The 13,629-nt window shown below is 36.6% G+C and overlaps 1 protein-coding gene across 4 annotated transcripts in view; it reads left to right on the forward strand.

Annotated features, from left to right (window-relative positions):
• The window catches only part of uckl1b (uridine-cytidine kinase 1-like 1b), a 54,964-nt gene that overhangs the window by 8,346 nt on the left and 32,989 nt on the right, over window positions 1–13,629 (forward strand). For 2 of the 4 annotated variants that reach the window (XM_007228953.4, XM_007228952.4), the window contains exons 1-3: window positions 1–168; window positions 7,907–8,100; window positions 9,783–9,889. The exon at window positions 1–168 is cut by the window's left edge and continues 262 nt beyond it. In XM_007228953.4, coding sequence (XP_007229015.3) covers window positions 101–168; window positions 7,907–8,100; window positions 9,783–9,889 — 369 coding nt within the window. In that variant the 5' untranslated portion in view covers window positions 1–100. The remainder of the gene's footprint in view (window positions 169–7,906; window positions 8,101–9,782; window positions 9,890–13,629) is intronic. The other 2 variants (XM_022677543.2, XM_007228954.4) reach the window with 1 other exon arrangement.

Below are 13,629 nucleotides of genomic sequence, written 5' to 3' on the forward strand. Positions count from 1 at the left end.
TTTGTAAGTGTGTAAGCGTGTGTGTGAGTGAGAGAGAGAGCTGATATATAAGCTCAGTGCTCTCTGACGTGCTCTTTCTCTGTTGTGAGCTGCGTTCACTATGAACACTCTCCCAGCCTATTCAGGGGCCAGGATCTCAGGCTGCTGGGCACTGAGGGCCGACGGCAGGTAAGCCTGCCCAGTTTATTCATTATCTCTCTCTCCCTCTCTCTCTCTCTCTTTCTTACAAACGCTCTCTCTGTCTCTCTCTCTCTCTCTCTGTCTCTCTCTCGCTTTCTGAAGTTTTGTCAGTCTCTTCTCTGACACAGTGTCTCTGAGCTTGTTCTGTCTAAACTGTTCTGACAGCTCTGGCAGTCAGTGATAGCTGAGAAGGGTGGCGTGCTGCATCTGTACCAGGACTTGTTTACTGTTTACTGCTCCAATCCGACCTGGTCAGCAACATAACTTCTGCACTTTGAGCTCGGCGGGAAGAGAAGAGCAGTACGGACAGTGTATAGTTGGGAGGCAGCATAGACATGAACGTTACACAGATCAAACATAACATTATGAGTTGGGTGGTGGGTAATTCTCAGCATTGCAGTGGCTGCACTGGTGGTGTGTGAGGTGTTAGTGTGTGTTGTGCTGGTACGAGTGGATCAGATTCAGCAGTGCTGCTGGAGTTTTTAAACACTTTAAGATACTACCACCTAGCTGCTTCATCATGTAAATGTTTCATTGTCAGATATTTTGCAAGCCATTACATGGCCGGCCACAAAAAATAAATAAATCTGTTTTGTAAAATGAAGTGTAATGGGATGAGGTGCTACAGACTAGTAGCTCTCCAGCCCAGAGGGTTGTTGAACCCAATTGCAGAACAGTTGATCTCAAAAAGAAAGGAAAAAAAGAAATAATAAACACAGTGCTCCTCATGCGAGATCAAACCTGTGTTGTATGGGTCGCTGTCCAATAAACTACCACTGCCCTGGCTAGTGAATGAGAAAAAAATGCCCTTATAAGGAGATAGGGAGCCCAACAAATGGTGGATAAACGAGAACTGGTGGAAACTATACTAAAGTCACGCCGACTGCGACAGAGACAGGGGTTGAATGTAAACTAAAGCTCACCAGAGAAGCATTTTATTTTTTCATTGTTGTTCATTATAGTTCAAACAACCTTACAGGCCAGATGTTTCATGCTTGCAGGCCACATCTGGCCCACAGGGCCATATTGCTGTCCCATGCTCTAATCCTTCACTGGTGGTCACAGGATGCTGTTGGATGATTATTTTCAGTCCAGCAGTGACACTGAGGTGTTTAAAAACTCCAGCAGTACTGCTGTGTCTGATACACTTGTACCAACACAACTTAAACTACTAACACACCACTACCTAAATAATACCTTCTCTCTGGCGTTTTTTCTGTGTGGGGTCCTGACTATTAAAGAACAGTGTGAAAAGAGGATAATAAAGTATGCAGAGAAACAGATACACAACTACAGTCTGTAATTATAGACCACAAAGTGTACTATATGCCGAGTGGAGCTAAACGATGGACAGTGGGTGGAGAAACATAGAGGTAATTAAAATATTATGCTTGATTGTGTATATCACACATACAGCTCTGAAAAAAAGAGACCACTTAAACATGATGCATTTGTTTGTTTTTACCAAATTGAAAACCTCTGAAATATAATCAAGAGGAAGATAGATGATCACAACCATCAAACCAAGCTGAACTTCTCCAGGAGTGGCATAAAATTTTCCAAAAGCAGTGTGTAAGACTGGTGGAGGAGAACATGCCAAGATGCATGAAAACTGTCATGTTTCTCTCCTAAAACTTTATGAATGTGGACTTTTTTTTTTTTTTTGCATTATTCGAAGTCTGAAAGCTCTGCACCAGTTATATTGTTATCTGCAATATTTTTATTTGGAATTTGGGAAAAATGTCCGTAGTTTATAGAATAAACAGATAACATGCATCAGGTTCTAACAAAAAACAAATTGCAATATTATTATTATTATTATTATTATTATTATTATTATTATTAATAATGGAGCAACTACTGTTGTGGGTTGATAGTGAACAAAAAAATATTGATATATCAAAGTATAATGCAAAATTATGTTATACAATACTGTACAGATTCTTAAAAACACAGTATTGATTATTTTCAGACAGTGGTTTATTTAGGGTTGTGTTTAAACCTAGCGCACTAGGTAGCATGTTGTCTTCAGCATGTTCTTTGCACCCCACTGTTCTGATTGGATAAAAAATAAAGCTTGAAAATAAAGAGACTGAAGTATATAAGTTGACTAAGAGGGAAGCCCACTTCTGTCTAAGTTGTGAGGTGTTATCTTGTAAGTAAGGTTAAACACAATAGCCAGCATGCTCATGGCTTGGTAACATTAATTATGGGAGTTGGAGTGAGGTTATATAATCGTAAGTCAAAAAGGGCAAATATTACAGTGGACAGCACTGTGATGGTGGTATGATGGTGATCGGCAGTTTCTGGCTAGAATTGTCCATGCAAGAGACTCTACACACATATGCTCTCTGGCTTCAATGGCACACATCAAAAGTCATGGGACCTAAAACTAATTCCTGTCCCATGACTTGGATGAGGAGTGTCAGTGTACCTTAACATTTTTTGTCAAATGGTCACAAAAGTCAGGCTTTACCTCAGCACAGAGCTTCACTTCAACTTTGCTGACACAAGTGTGTGTGTGTGTGTGTGTGTCTGTGTGTGTGTCTCTGTGTGTGTCTCTGTGTGTGTGTGTGTGTGTGTCTGTGTGTCTGTGTGTGTGTGTGTGTGTGTGTCTGTGTCTGTCTGTGTGTGTGTCTGTGTGTGTCTGTGTGTGTGTGTCTGTGTGTGTTGCTTAAGAACCACTTTTGCAACATAATTGCTCCCCTGAACCCTCCATATGACGGGCAGGGTCCACAGTAAGCAGCGTAATCTGTTATCATATTCTCATTATAGTGTAGTTGGACTGATAGCGGCGTAACACACACACACACACACACACACACACCTGAGCTCAGGCGAGTTTGAAACTTGTGACAGGACGAAGGGCACCTATATAAGTCTACTGTACTTTCCATGCTTTGATATACAACAGTTGTCTCTCAGGCCTCTCGGGAGTAACGTTAGCTTATTGAGGAATCCTTAAGAAACAAGCTAACACTACACTAGCTAAAGCTAAACAAGCTAATGCTACAAGAGCTAATGCTAAAATAGCTAACTCTAAATGAGCTTAACATAAAATAGCTAACGCTAAGCGAGCAAAATCTAAAATAGCTAACTCTAAACGAGCTTAATATAAAATAGCTAACGCTAAGCGAGCTAAAGCTAAACAACCTAAAGCTAACCAAGCTAAGGCTAAACAAGCTAAAACTGTGGATCTTAGCTGTTCTTCCACTCAGACTGAGAAGAAATAACTTGTTGTTTTAATGGCTAAGTTTTCGTATTCGTCTGTGGGGGATGTCTGGCTCGCCCGCTTACTTTAGTAAGTATTTATTATTACTCTGTTTAAACCATCAATTCTACCTTTTCAGTGCACTGGTATCAGTGGGAATCAGGGTTGATATAAATAAAGTGCTTTCTTATCATTTGCCACATTTTGAAAGTTATTACCGTCTCTCTATGGCATAGTGTTGCCCTTAGACAACAAATCATATAATTGGTTGTTACACCATACCAAGCCTTATTTTTGTGTATTTATTCGTTTGTTTTATTTTAAATATAATATTACAAAGCATATCCAATTTGTTTGATTGTTTGTTTGTATCTTTGTATTTTAGACTTAATTGAGACTAAGAGCCATTATCAAAATACTCAATATCAAAATAGTATTAAATTTATAAGATTTAATACTACAAAAAAAAATTCCAGCTTTTTGTGTATTTATATTGGTTCATGTATTTATACTTGTCCTTCATTTGTCCATTCTGTCATGGCATGTTGTAAGACAGGGTCACAACAGTAACGAATGGAAACAAGGTTGATTCAGTTGTTGCAGGCATGTTAAATTGTTTACGCTAACCTTGTTCTGTTACTAAGATACAGATAGATTAAAATTTTCAAAAAGTATTTTAATTAATGTGATTTTTTTTTTTACAACATGGTGAACAGCTTAAGCTTTATCTCAGCAGAATATGGTGACAATATGAGAAATATTCAGTTAAATTATTGTTATAAATTTCTGAACATTCAGCAAGTGTCTTTAGTTCCTTTAATAAATGGTGTGAAGGTTGTGATAAAACTGTTGATGGCAAAGGTTACTTTCAGATTAGCAGGGTTATCCCAAGATGACAGGGTGGACAGGGAATTCTTGGACACATATATGTTTTTTTGAAAATTGCTAAATTTAATAATTGAAAAAATGCCTAAAATATTAAACAGTATCTCAAAATGTAAGAAAATGCACTTAAAATGATGTTATTAAATTACCTTTAAAAATTACCAGGGCACAATGCCGACATTGCAAAAATCGAGAAAAACTGACCAGAGTTGATCAAACCAGATTCAAGCCATGTTCAATTAAAAAAGCTTAAAAAAAGGGTTTTGGAAAGTTGTTGTGTGATCATCACAGGTTAATGATTTTTAAAAAAGAGGAGAATGCTGTATTAAAAAGGACTGTGCAGAACACTGTGTAGATTGGCATTTGGAAGAACCTGTTTCTGTGAAGTTCTGCTCACAATGGCATTTTCTGAAGGTGTGGTTGTGCCATAGTAACACACACATACAGTACCAGTCAAAAGTTTGGAAACACCTCTTCTTATTCAGTGTGTTTTCTTTCTTTTTATGACTTTTTTACATTGTACATTTAATATTGAAGACTACATTAACGCTATACAGGAACATATGCAGAATTATTCTGTAAACAAGAAAACAAACCAGAATATATTTTATACTTTACGTCTAAGTAGCACATTCATCTTTGAGGACAGATCTGCACACTCTTGGTATTTTAATCTCAGTGTCTTCATGGGGTTCATTGCTGCTTTTCCTTCATGGTGTGAAGCTCCAACTCATCCCAAATCTCCAGCTTATTTGATCAAGTTAAGATCAGGGGATTGTAGAGAACTAACACTTTTTACTGTTTACTATGTAATTCCATATGTGTAATTTTTTTATGTCTTTAATACTAACAGGGTTCCTGCAGGTCTTAAAGCGTCTTAAATTAAAACATGGGTAATTAAGGTCTTAAATTGTCTTAAATTTACTGTAAATTTCCTGTAGGTATTTAATTTTTAAACAGTGCATTTAATGCCAGGGACAGCACAGTGCCCCATCATACAAATCTAATACAGGGGGAGGGGAGAACTAAGGTTAGCTAACTAACATTAGCGAAGAGCTACCTAACATACTAACATTAGCGGTGAGTTAGCTACATTACCAGGGAGAGAACTAAGGCTAACAGAGAGCTAGCTAACTTTACTAACATTAGCTTTGAGTTATCTACATTACCAGGGAGAGAACTAAGGCTAACAGAGAGCTAGTTAAAACTACTAACATTCGCTTTGAGTTAGCAACATTACCAGAGAGATTTAAGGCTAACCGAGAGCTAGCTAACATACTAACATTAGCTTTGAGTTAGCTTTGTTACCATGTAGAGAAAAAGGCTAACAGAGAGCTAGCTAACATTAGCGGCGAACTAGCTAACATACGTACTAACTTACTTATGTTATATTCGCTCTGTTTTGCATCACATTGAAACAAAAATATATTGCTTACAAATGGGAAACATAAAGTTTTGATTTCCAAAATATTAAATTATTTTCTACCAAAGCAATTTTGACTTCATTTTTGGGTCTTAAATGATTGAGGTCTTAAAAAGGTCTTAAAAAGCATTAAATTTGACTTTTAAAACGGTGAAAAAACTGTGATTAATCTGCAATGTAGAAAATAAATAAAAAAAAAACACTAAATGAGCATGTATGTCCAATCTTTTGACTGGTTCTATACACACACAAGCAAATCACGCTTGCTTCAGGTTTGAATATTCTTCAGAGTGAGAGGCAAATACGAGTACTTCACATTTGCACATGCTCAGGTTTCTGCGCTTTAGCTCAATTCAGACAAGATTATTTTGACTTTTTGATCTCATGTTTTATTTGCTCACCTTTTTATTTATTAATATACATCCATTCCTGCATTTCAGATTGGCAACACATTACACAATAAGTTGGGAAAGGGACAAATTGTTGCTAAAATGAGATAGAAAACTAAATAATGATGTGATTTCTAACAGGTGATTATAATCATGAACTGGTGCAAAAGCAAAGACCAGAAGAGAATCTCCAGTTTGTAACAAATGTGTAAAAAAATTATCAAAATCAGTGTTCCCCAAAGAAAGATTGGAAGGAATCTGCATTTTCCTCCCTTTACATCCCATATCATCATTAAATAGGGGTGTGATGGTACAGAAAATTCACAGTTCGGTTCACACCTCGTTATAAACCCCACGGTTTGGTGCATATTCGGTACAGTTGGTGGACAAAATAAAGAGGCTGGGTGTTCTGTATAGCCTCACCTTTATTAACTTCATAATAACAATGAATCTTCATTATAATCATGTTTTTTGCGATGGAATGTTGTAATGGGACTTAAGGTCTTTTTTATTAAATGCTGGAAACCAGGGGTCTCTCCTACTGTCATCATGAGAGGCTCCATCTTTTTTTTCCCTAAACTTAGAGAGAGAGAGAGAGAGAAACAGAGAGAGAAACAGAGAAAGAAACAGAGAAAGAGATGGCGTGAGAGAGACAGACATACAGACGGACAAATGCTTAAGAATTGTTTAAGAAGTGTTTGCAGGAAGAATGAGACAAAATAGCATCTGTGTTGCAGGCCTAATATACAGAAATTGTTGTATATTAATACATGAAATGAAGTTGAACAGATAAAATATGAAATATCTTGGGTTCGTACTGTTTGCAATCAAGTAAAAGTCAAAGTAAATGTGAGAAAACCTGTGCTCTTTATTTTTGCATCTCCCATACTCTCCCAACCTTTTCTGATTTGGGGTCATTATAATTTAAATTTTTACTGCAGTAGGTCTTTAAAATGTATGTCCGATTTGCACGTATTTGCATGTATTCTATATACAACGCTACCCAATGACTTGCATAGAACTGGAGAATTGTCTCTGAATTTGAGTTGTGTATGTGTATGTTTAACACTTGGGGCCTTTTTGTAGCAAACTTTAGGCAAATCTTCAACCTTCCACTGTGCAGCTTGATTTAGGGTGTGTCACTGTGTCTTTGCTATCGTAACGACGGGAAAAGTATCCCTTTGCACAGCTCGAAACTTGCAAAAGGCATGTACTCTTCTCTTATTTAATCATGGGTGTGTTTTGGGCGTAACATGGAATAAACCAATCAGTATGTCACTCTGACTTTGGCGAATTACTATTTCAGTGGCGCAGCTACATGTGTAGACAATTCACTTTCAAGGTAGCAATGGACATCTGACTGTTAATGTCTGCTTAGGTTGTTTTTAGTCAGTGGTGCACCTGCGTTTTCCTGTCAAGATAGCAATACAACAAAAATTTACCTAAACACACCTCGTTTCGATATATTCACAAGCACTGTTGCTATTTAAACGAAGCAGGAAGAAAGCATGAAAATAGGCTGTTGATGGTGTGTAAGATAGCAATGTGCGTTACAACAGCCATGGGGTTTAGCACAAAAGTCACAAGACGGGATTGTAACATGTTTTTTGATATTGTTACAGCATATGCTCAATTTTACTGTGTACTATATACTGGTTGTGTTCACTACACATTTATTGATCAACTTGACACTTCTGACCTACTTCTTACTCATAGGTTCCTCTGCTCAGTTTATGGCACAGGAAGTTAGAATTAATGAAGAGAACCCAACAGGAAGTGACTGTGCTATTTTTCTTTCTTTTTTTGGTGGTTTCTCAGTGGAGGAGGGGAAGGCTCTTTGGACAGACTTTTACCAGCTGTGAACACGACCCTGTCACCACGCAAACGAACAACCAGCCAATGCAAATCAGAACCACCGCTACTGCGCACCAGCAAAAGAACCATCTACACGGCCGGCCGCCCACCCTGGTACAATGAACACGGGGCCCAGTCCAAAGAAGCGTTCGTTATTGGTAAGAAGATTACTGTCACAAATTTAAAGCATTTTACGCCAAGTTATAAATTACACCAAGTTTAATATTATAAACTTATATTGTCATAAAATCCTAATTGCTCCATTGCTTAATTAAATAAATATAAATAATTGATTTTCGGTATTTTTAAAGGGTGGTGATTCTAGAGTCTGTTGAGGCCCAGGGCTTCTCCCACCAGTGTTGGATTATCTTAAAAATAATGGTGTCAATCGATTAATAACGACAATATTCTGTTATTAACTGCAATAAATCGCACTTGCTCTTCTTCAGATGCAAGTTTTAAATTTTTCAATGTGCTCATGAATAAATAAAGTCTGTTACTTTGATTGGCTGGTGTACAGTCAGGCATTGTGATGGCTCACAGAGAATCAGCATGTCTAGATAAGTATATGTTGTCATATACATTAACTTGGATATTAGCACAGTATCATTATAATTTTTTTGTATAATGATTCTTACCAAAGCAGGTCTTACCTGATGGTGCTACTGTTGATGTGGTTAGCTCAGCTAGCAGAACGGCCTCATCTGGAATGCTGTAAGGCAAGGGTTAGCTTTTAGCACAGCATAGCAAAGAAACCTACTAGCTAAGTAATGTTTACCTTGGTGAAGATTAAGAAGCCATCAAAAGGATTTATTTTGCCAAACCCGCACAAAATGATTTTTTTTATTTATTTTTTTTTTTTACTTTTGCCACTTTTTTGTTTTTGAAAAATGAAGTACTTTTAGTACCAGTCAAGTGATTGTGATTTGTCTTTATTTTGAATGCTCTGCATTGTAGATTAATACTAAAGTCATCCAAACTAAAAGGAAAAACATATTTCATTATTTAGTGAACAAAAACCCTGTTTTAGATTCTTCTAAGTAGTAGTTTTTCACATCTTGGCTGGATTTTTTCAGTCAGCTTTATGAGGTAGCGCCCTCTGGAATGGCTTTCAGTTAACAGCTGTGATGAACTTGTCAAGAGTTAATTACTCAAATTTCTTGCCTCTTAATGTGTTTGCGAGCATCAGTTGTAAAGTTGTGAAGAGTTCATATAAAGTGAATAGTCCTATTTGAGTAATGTTTTACTACGTATTATGGCAAGAACTACTCAACTAAGTAAAGAAAAAAAAAACTTTTAAGAAATGATGGTCAGTCAATCCAAACCATTTCAAGAACTTTGAAAGTATCCTCAAGTGGGGGTCGCAAAGACCATAAAAAATATTAGGATGAAACTGCTTCTCATCAGGACTGCCACAGGAAAGGAAGACCAAGCGTTTCCTGTGTTGCACAGGATTAGTTATCAGCACCCCAGATAAGAGCCACCTACATCTTGGAGTATTTAGGTTTGTTTAACACTCTTAAGTTACTAAATTCCTTAGATTAGTTACTAGATTCCTTATGAGTTCCTTTATAGTCTGGATGCCCCGTATTGATTTACATTGTAGGAAAAAAAGTAATACATGCATTGAATATGAAAGGGTGTGCAAACTATTTGTGTCTTGATTTTTTACAGAAAAAAAAAAACAATTACAAAACTCCAACTATATAAAATATTTTTAGACACTTTAATATCCAGGCAGACATTCTAACATTGACATTTTTAGCAAAATTATTTAATTAGCTGAATATTTAGTGCATCCTTAATGAAGACTGTCTGATCTCCTGGTTTTTACCCACAGGTCTGTGCGGCGGGAGCGCCTCTGGGAAAACAACAGTGGCCCGCAAGATCATTGAGGCTCTGGATGTTCCATGGGTCGTGCTCTTGTCGATGGATTCCTTCTATAAAGTAAGACTACAGTTCAGATTATCTCTCACCACATTACATATTGTTGCTGCCCAATGAAAAACACTTATCTCCAAAACAGCAACTTTACAGGAGAGAGGAAAACTCTTGTAAACTTTTAATGGAAATCAATGTAAAAAGAGTTTATTTCAGGTCATTTTGAAGAGTTTCTATTGGTCATTAAGAAATTTTGCCACAGTGTAAGGGACAGTTTGTCTGTTCAAATTATGTAGAAAACTTAAAATCGACAAACATGAAGGTAAGTGTTTTTCGTAGGAGTGAATGTTCTGGACAGTGTTATGTTTAATCTGTTATTTATAAAGAGAAATTAATGTCAGATTGCCTTTATCACTTGTCTAGCCTTTAATAATCAGAACCAGTTTGAGACATTTTGCTATTTAGTTTTGGAACTTCTGAACTCATTTATTGCAGAACATTTGACATTAATCCTACAACTCCCAGAATTCCTTTCTGCTGTTTTAGTTGGTGAAGGAATGGTTAGGGAAGTGTCTGCAATGTGTGGATCTGATCACACACCACCACTGAACAAACACAGTGTTGTTAGGTTCCCCAATAAGAGTCAATAGTAGCTTCAAGTAAGGCTGTTTGTCTAATGATTATTTTGGTAGTTTACTAAACTGATGATTATTTGTTCAATTAATTGGTTAGGCAACGATTATTTCTGCCATGCACTCTATCGATTCAAAATTAAAAAACAGCGGAACATGAGATTTAAATGTCTTTTAAATGTCTAGAAGATATGGCCAGCTCTGCCATTAAAGCTAAAGGGGAAGTGTCCCCTTCACAGCTCATAATTATTTGTTTGGAACCCCCCACATTTAAGATCAAATATTAGATCACCCAGTTCTGTTCCTCTTGCGTCAAAAAAGAATCTATTCCACTTAATCGAAAGGAGAATACCCCTACGGCTGAACGTCCACTCCAGGTTTTCTGAGTTGCCTACAATATCTCACTGCATGCAACTGAAGTGTATGGTCAGTGCATAGACAGTAAAGATGCAGGCTGCTAGAAACTGGAGGAGGTCATGTCAGCCCCATTACTGATTTTGTGTTCTAAACACTGCGTTATGCCATATCATGACTGTTCATTTTGTAAAAATTATGAATATTCTTACTTTTAAACATGCAGTGGAGTACCGCTGCGGCATGTTGTTACATCTGAAACTAAATAAAAAGAAAAATGCACCAATAAACAACATCATTATTGGTTATAAATTGTCACAATAATTTTATTATATATTTTTATGATGAAAATAGGGACTAGTTAAAATAGGATTTCAATTGCGCAATAAGCAACATTAGTAAGGATGCATTCATCAAAGTTTTCAAGGGTGCAAGTTTCCCTTCAAATGGGAGAGTAATTCTGTAAGTCAAAGGAGTGCTGGATGTTAATCTACACAGATTTCTCTCCTGAAAACTGTTTATTTGGTTAAGTAAAGCGCTTCTGTTTATTAACAGTAAGCTTAGATTTTCAATATTTTGTCTAAAGATGAATTTTCAGTGAAGTTTCTCCAGCACTAAGGCTGGGTGCAGCAGCATTAGCATTAGCCACTAACCACAGAGCTATCGGGATGTAAATGACGCCCGATAGCGCAAGACTAAGGAACCCTTAGTGTTCCTGTAACCCAGGGAGCATCTAATTCATTAAACCCTCCCCACACATTAAAAATGCTGCTAGAAGATGTAAAAAAAATGGGAAAATGCTGATATTTAGGGAGTAAACATGTTACCTGTTTGTTTGTTTTAACACACCAAACACCCAGTCCAATATATAGTCTGAAAAATATGGTAAGTATTTTCACCCAAAATTGGAATGTACTGATTTTTAGGGAGTAAATATGGAATCTGTTGTGTTTGGGCACTTTTTGAGAGAAAGACCAAGTTGTAATATGTGTAAAATGTGTTTCTGTTGATGATGTTACAAATGTATAATTACTCAACGCTGAAATTTTAATTGCTGATTCTGTTGACTAATCATTGCAGCCCTAGTTTAGAGCTACATATCTAGGAACTAGAGAAAGAAATATTAGACCTTTACTCCAGCTCAGACAGTTTAACAGCGTGACCAGTTAAAGACTGTGTTAATGGCTGGTGTATTTTCTCACACGCTCTGTTGAACATCTGTGAAAGAGCCTGTGGCCTCTGATAACATCGCATTTAATTTGAATAGCAAAACACACTGAATTTGCATGCATTAATACTTCTCACAAAATCATTTAAGTAAATTTTGTTTTTATTTTTAGAGAGTTGTTTCGGCAGTCTGGCAGACCTATAACTCAATTCCTGTAATTATGAACTCTCTGTACACCTGTACTTTGTGCTGGGCAGTTATGATCACATCACCCAGGACACATTTTAATGCCAGGACTGAACAGGGCCTTAGTTGTCTTGTGTTAGTCTGTGCACTTAGTCATCATTCTACTTCATACAGAATTAGTAATTGTCAGTAATTTAAGATTATCGAGACAATATTGAATAGAGTACTATACTTTAAAGTAATTGAAGTCATTTGATGAGTTCATTAGTATACCTAGGGCCCTATGATTTACACGATGTGGAAAACACAGAAGGGAATCATGTAATAGTTGCTCTTTTTACTAGTCCATTTACTACAAATCCCAAAGTGTTTTGGTTTTTGTGTATATACCCTCAGATTCATCATGTTGTGCATGCATTTAGCTGACTAGCTTTTGTGGGAATATACAAAAAAATAGCTTTCATTAGCTAAAAGCATCAAAGAACACTGCCTTAACTGCAGAATTCAGGGCACAGAAGTATTCATATGGTATATTTGAGTAATTATGTTCAAAAATGTTTCTTATTTAATAAGGAACAGCGCATTGTTGCCGGCATTTGCGTGTTGACTTATTCTACTTCTTCATTGTGGACAAACTAATAATAAACTACAGCTGAATTTATGATTTAAGGGCATTACTAAAAATGAAAGAGATTTGCAATCAGCCAATTTAAGACAATTTAAATTGCATTTTTTGTTTATAGTTATACAATATGCGCCCTGATTTTATTTATTTTTTTATAAATATATATATAACAAATATACATACAGTATCATCAAACAAATTTAAGTATTAGTCAAAGACAACACAAGTAAATGCCATATTTCTGTGTTTGTTTCGTCTGTTGTTAGAAAGCAGTGTTATTGTTGCTCTTGGACACGATGCTCTAATGGGTGTAATGGCTGTGAAGGTCCCGTGTGTTCTGGCAGGTGAGCTTGATGTACAGTTCTGCTCTTCAGGAATGTGTTTCTCACGTTCTGCTCAGTTTGAGAACAGTTTGCTCACTAACAAGGTTAAAGTCAGTGAGGGATGACCTTATCTGATTGATGCCCATTAGTGCCAGGTCATCACAGGCTATAGAATTCATTATTTCCCCCTGTTTAGGATTTGGATAAAGCTGAAGTGCCAGAGCTGTATAACAGAGTGTATAATCCACAAGTGTAAAATACGGATGCACCAGATATTTGGCAAACGAAATGATTCAGCTGAAATTGGCGAAAAGCACTTATGGTACAGGGTGTGTTTATTGCCAAGAACCTGGTGATACCATGTGTATGATGCTCCAGAGGTTACGAATCAATATATTGTAATATATTAAAATACTGTAAGCAAGGCGGGTTATTACAATTTTTTAGGTAAAATATTTGTAAGAAAAACTGTCATATTTATTTAATTATAATAAAAGAATGTATGTAAAGACAGGTAG

Source organism: Astyanax mexicanus, chromosome 13 (assembly GCF_023375975.1).
Source record: "Astyanax mexicanus isolate ESR-SI-001 chromosome 13, AstMex3_surface, whole genome shotgun sequence".
Classification (NCBI taxonomy): Eukaryota; Metazoa; Chordata; class Actinopteri; order Characiformes; family Acestrorhamphidae; genus Astyanax; species Astyanax mexicanus.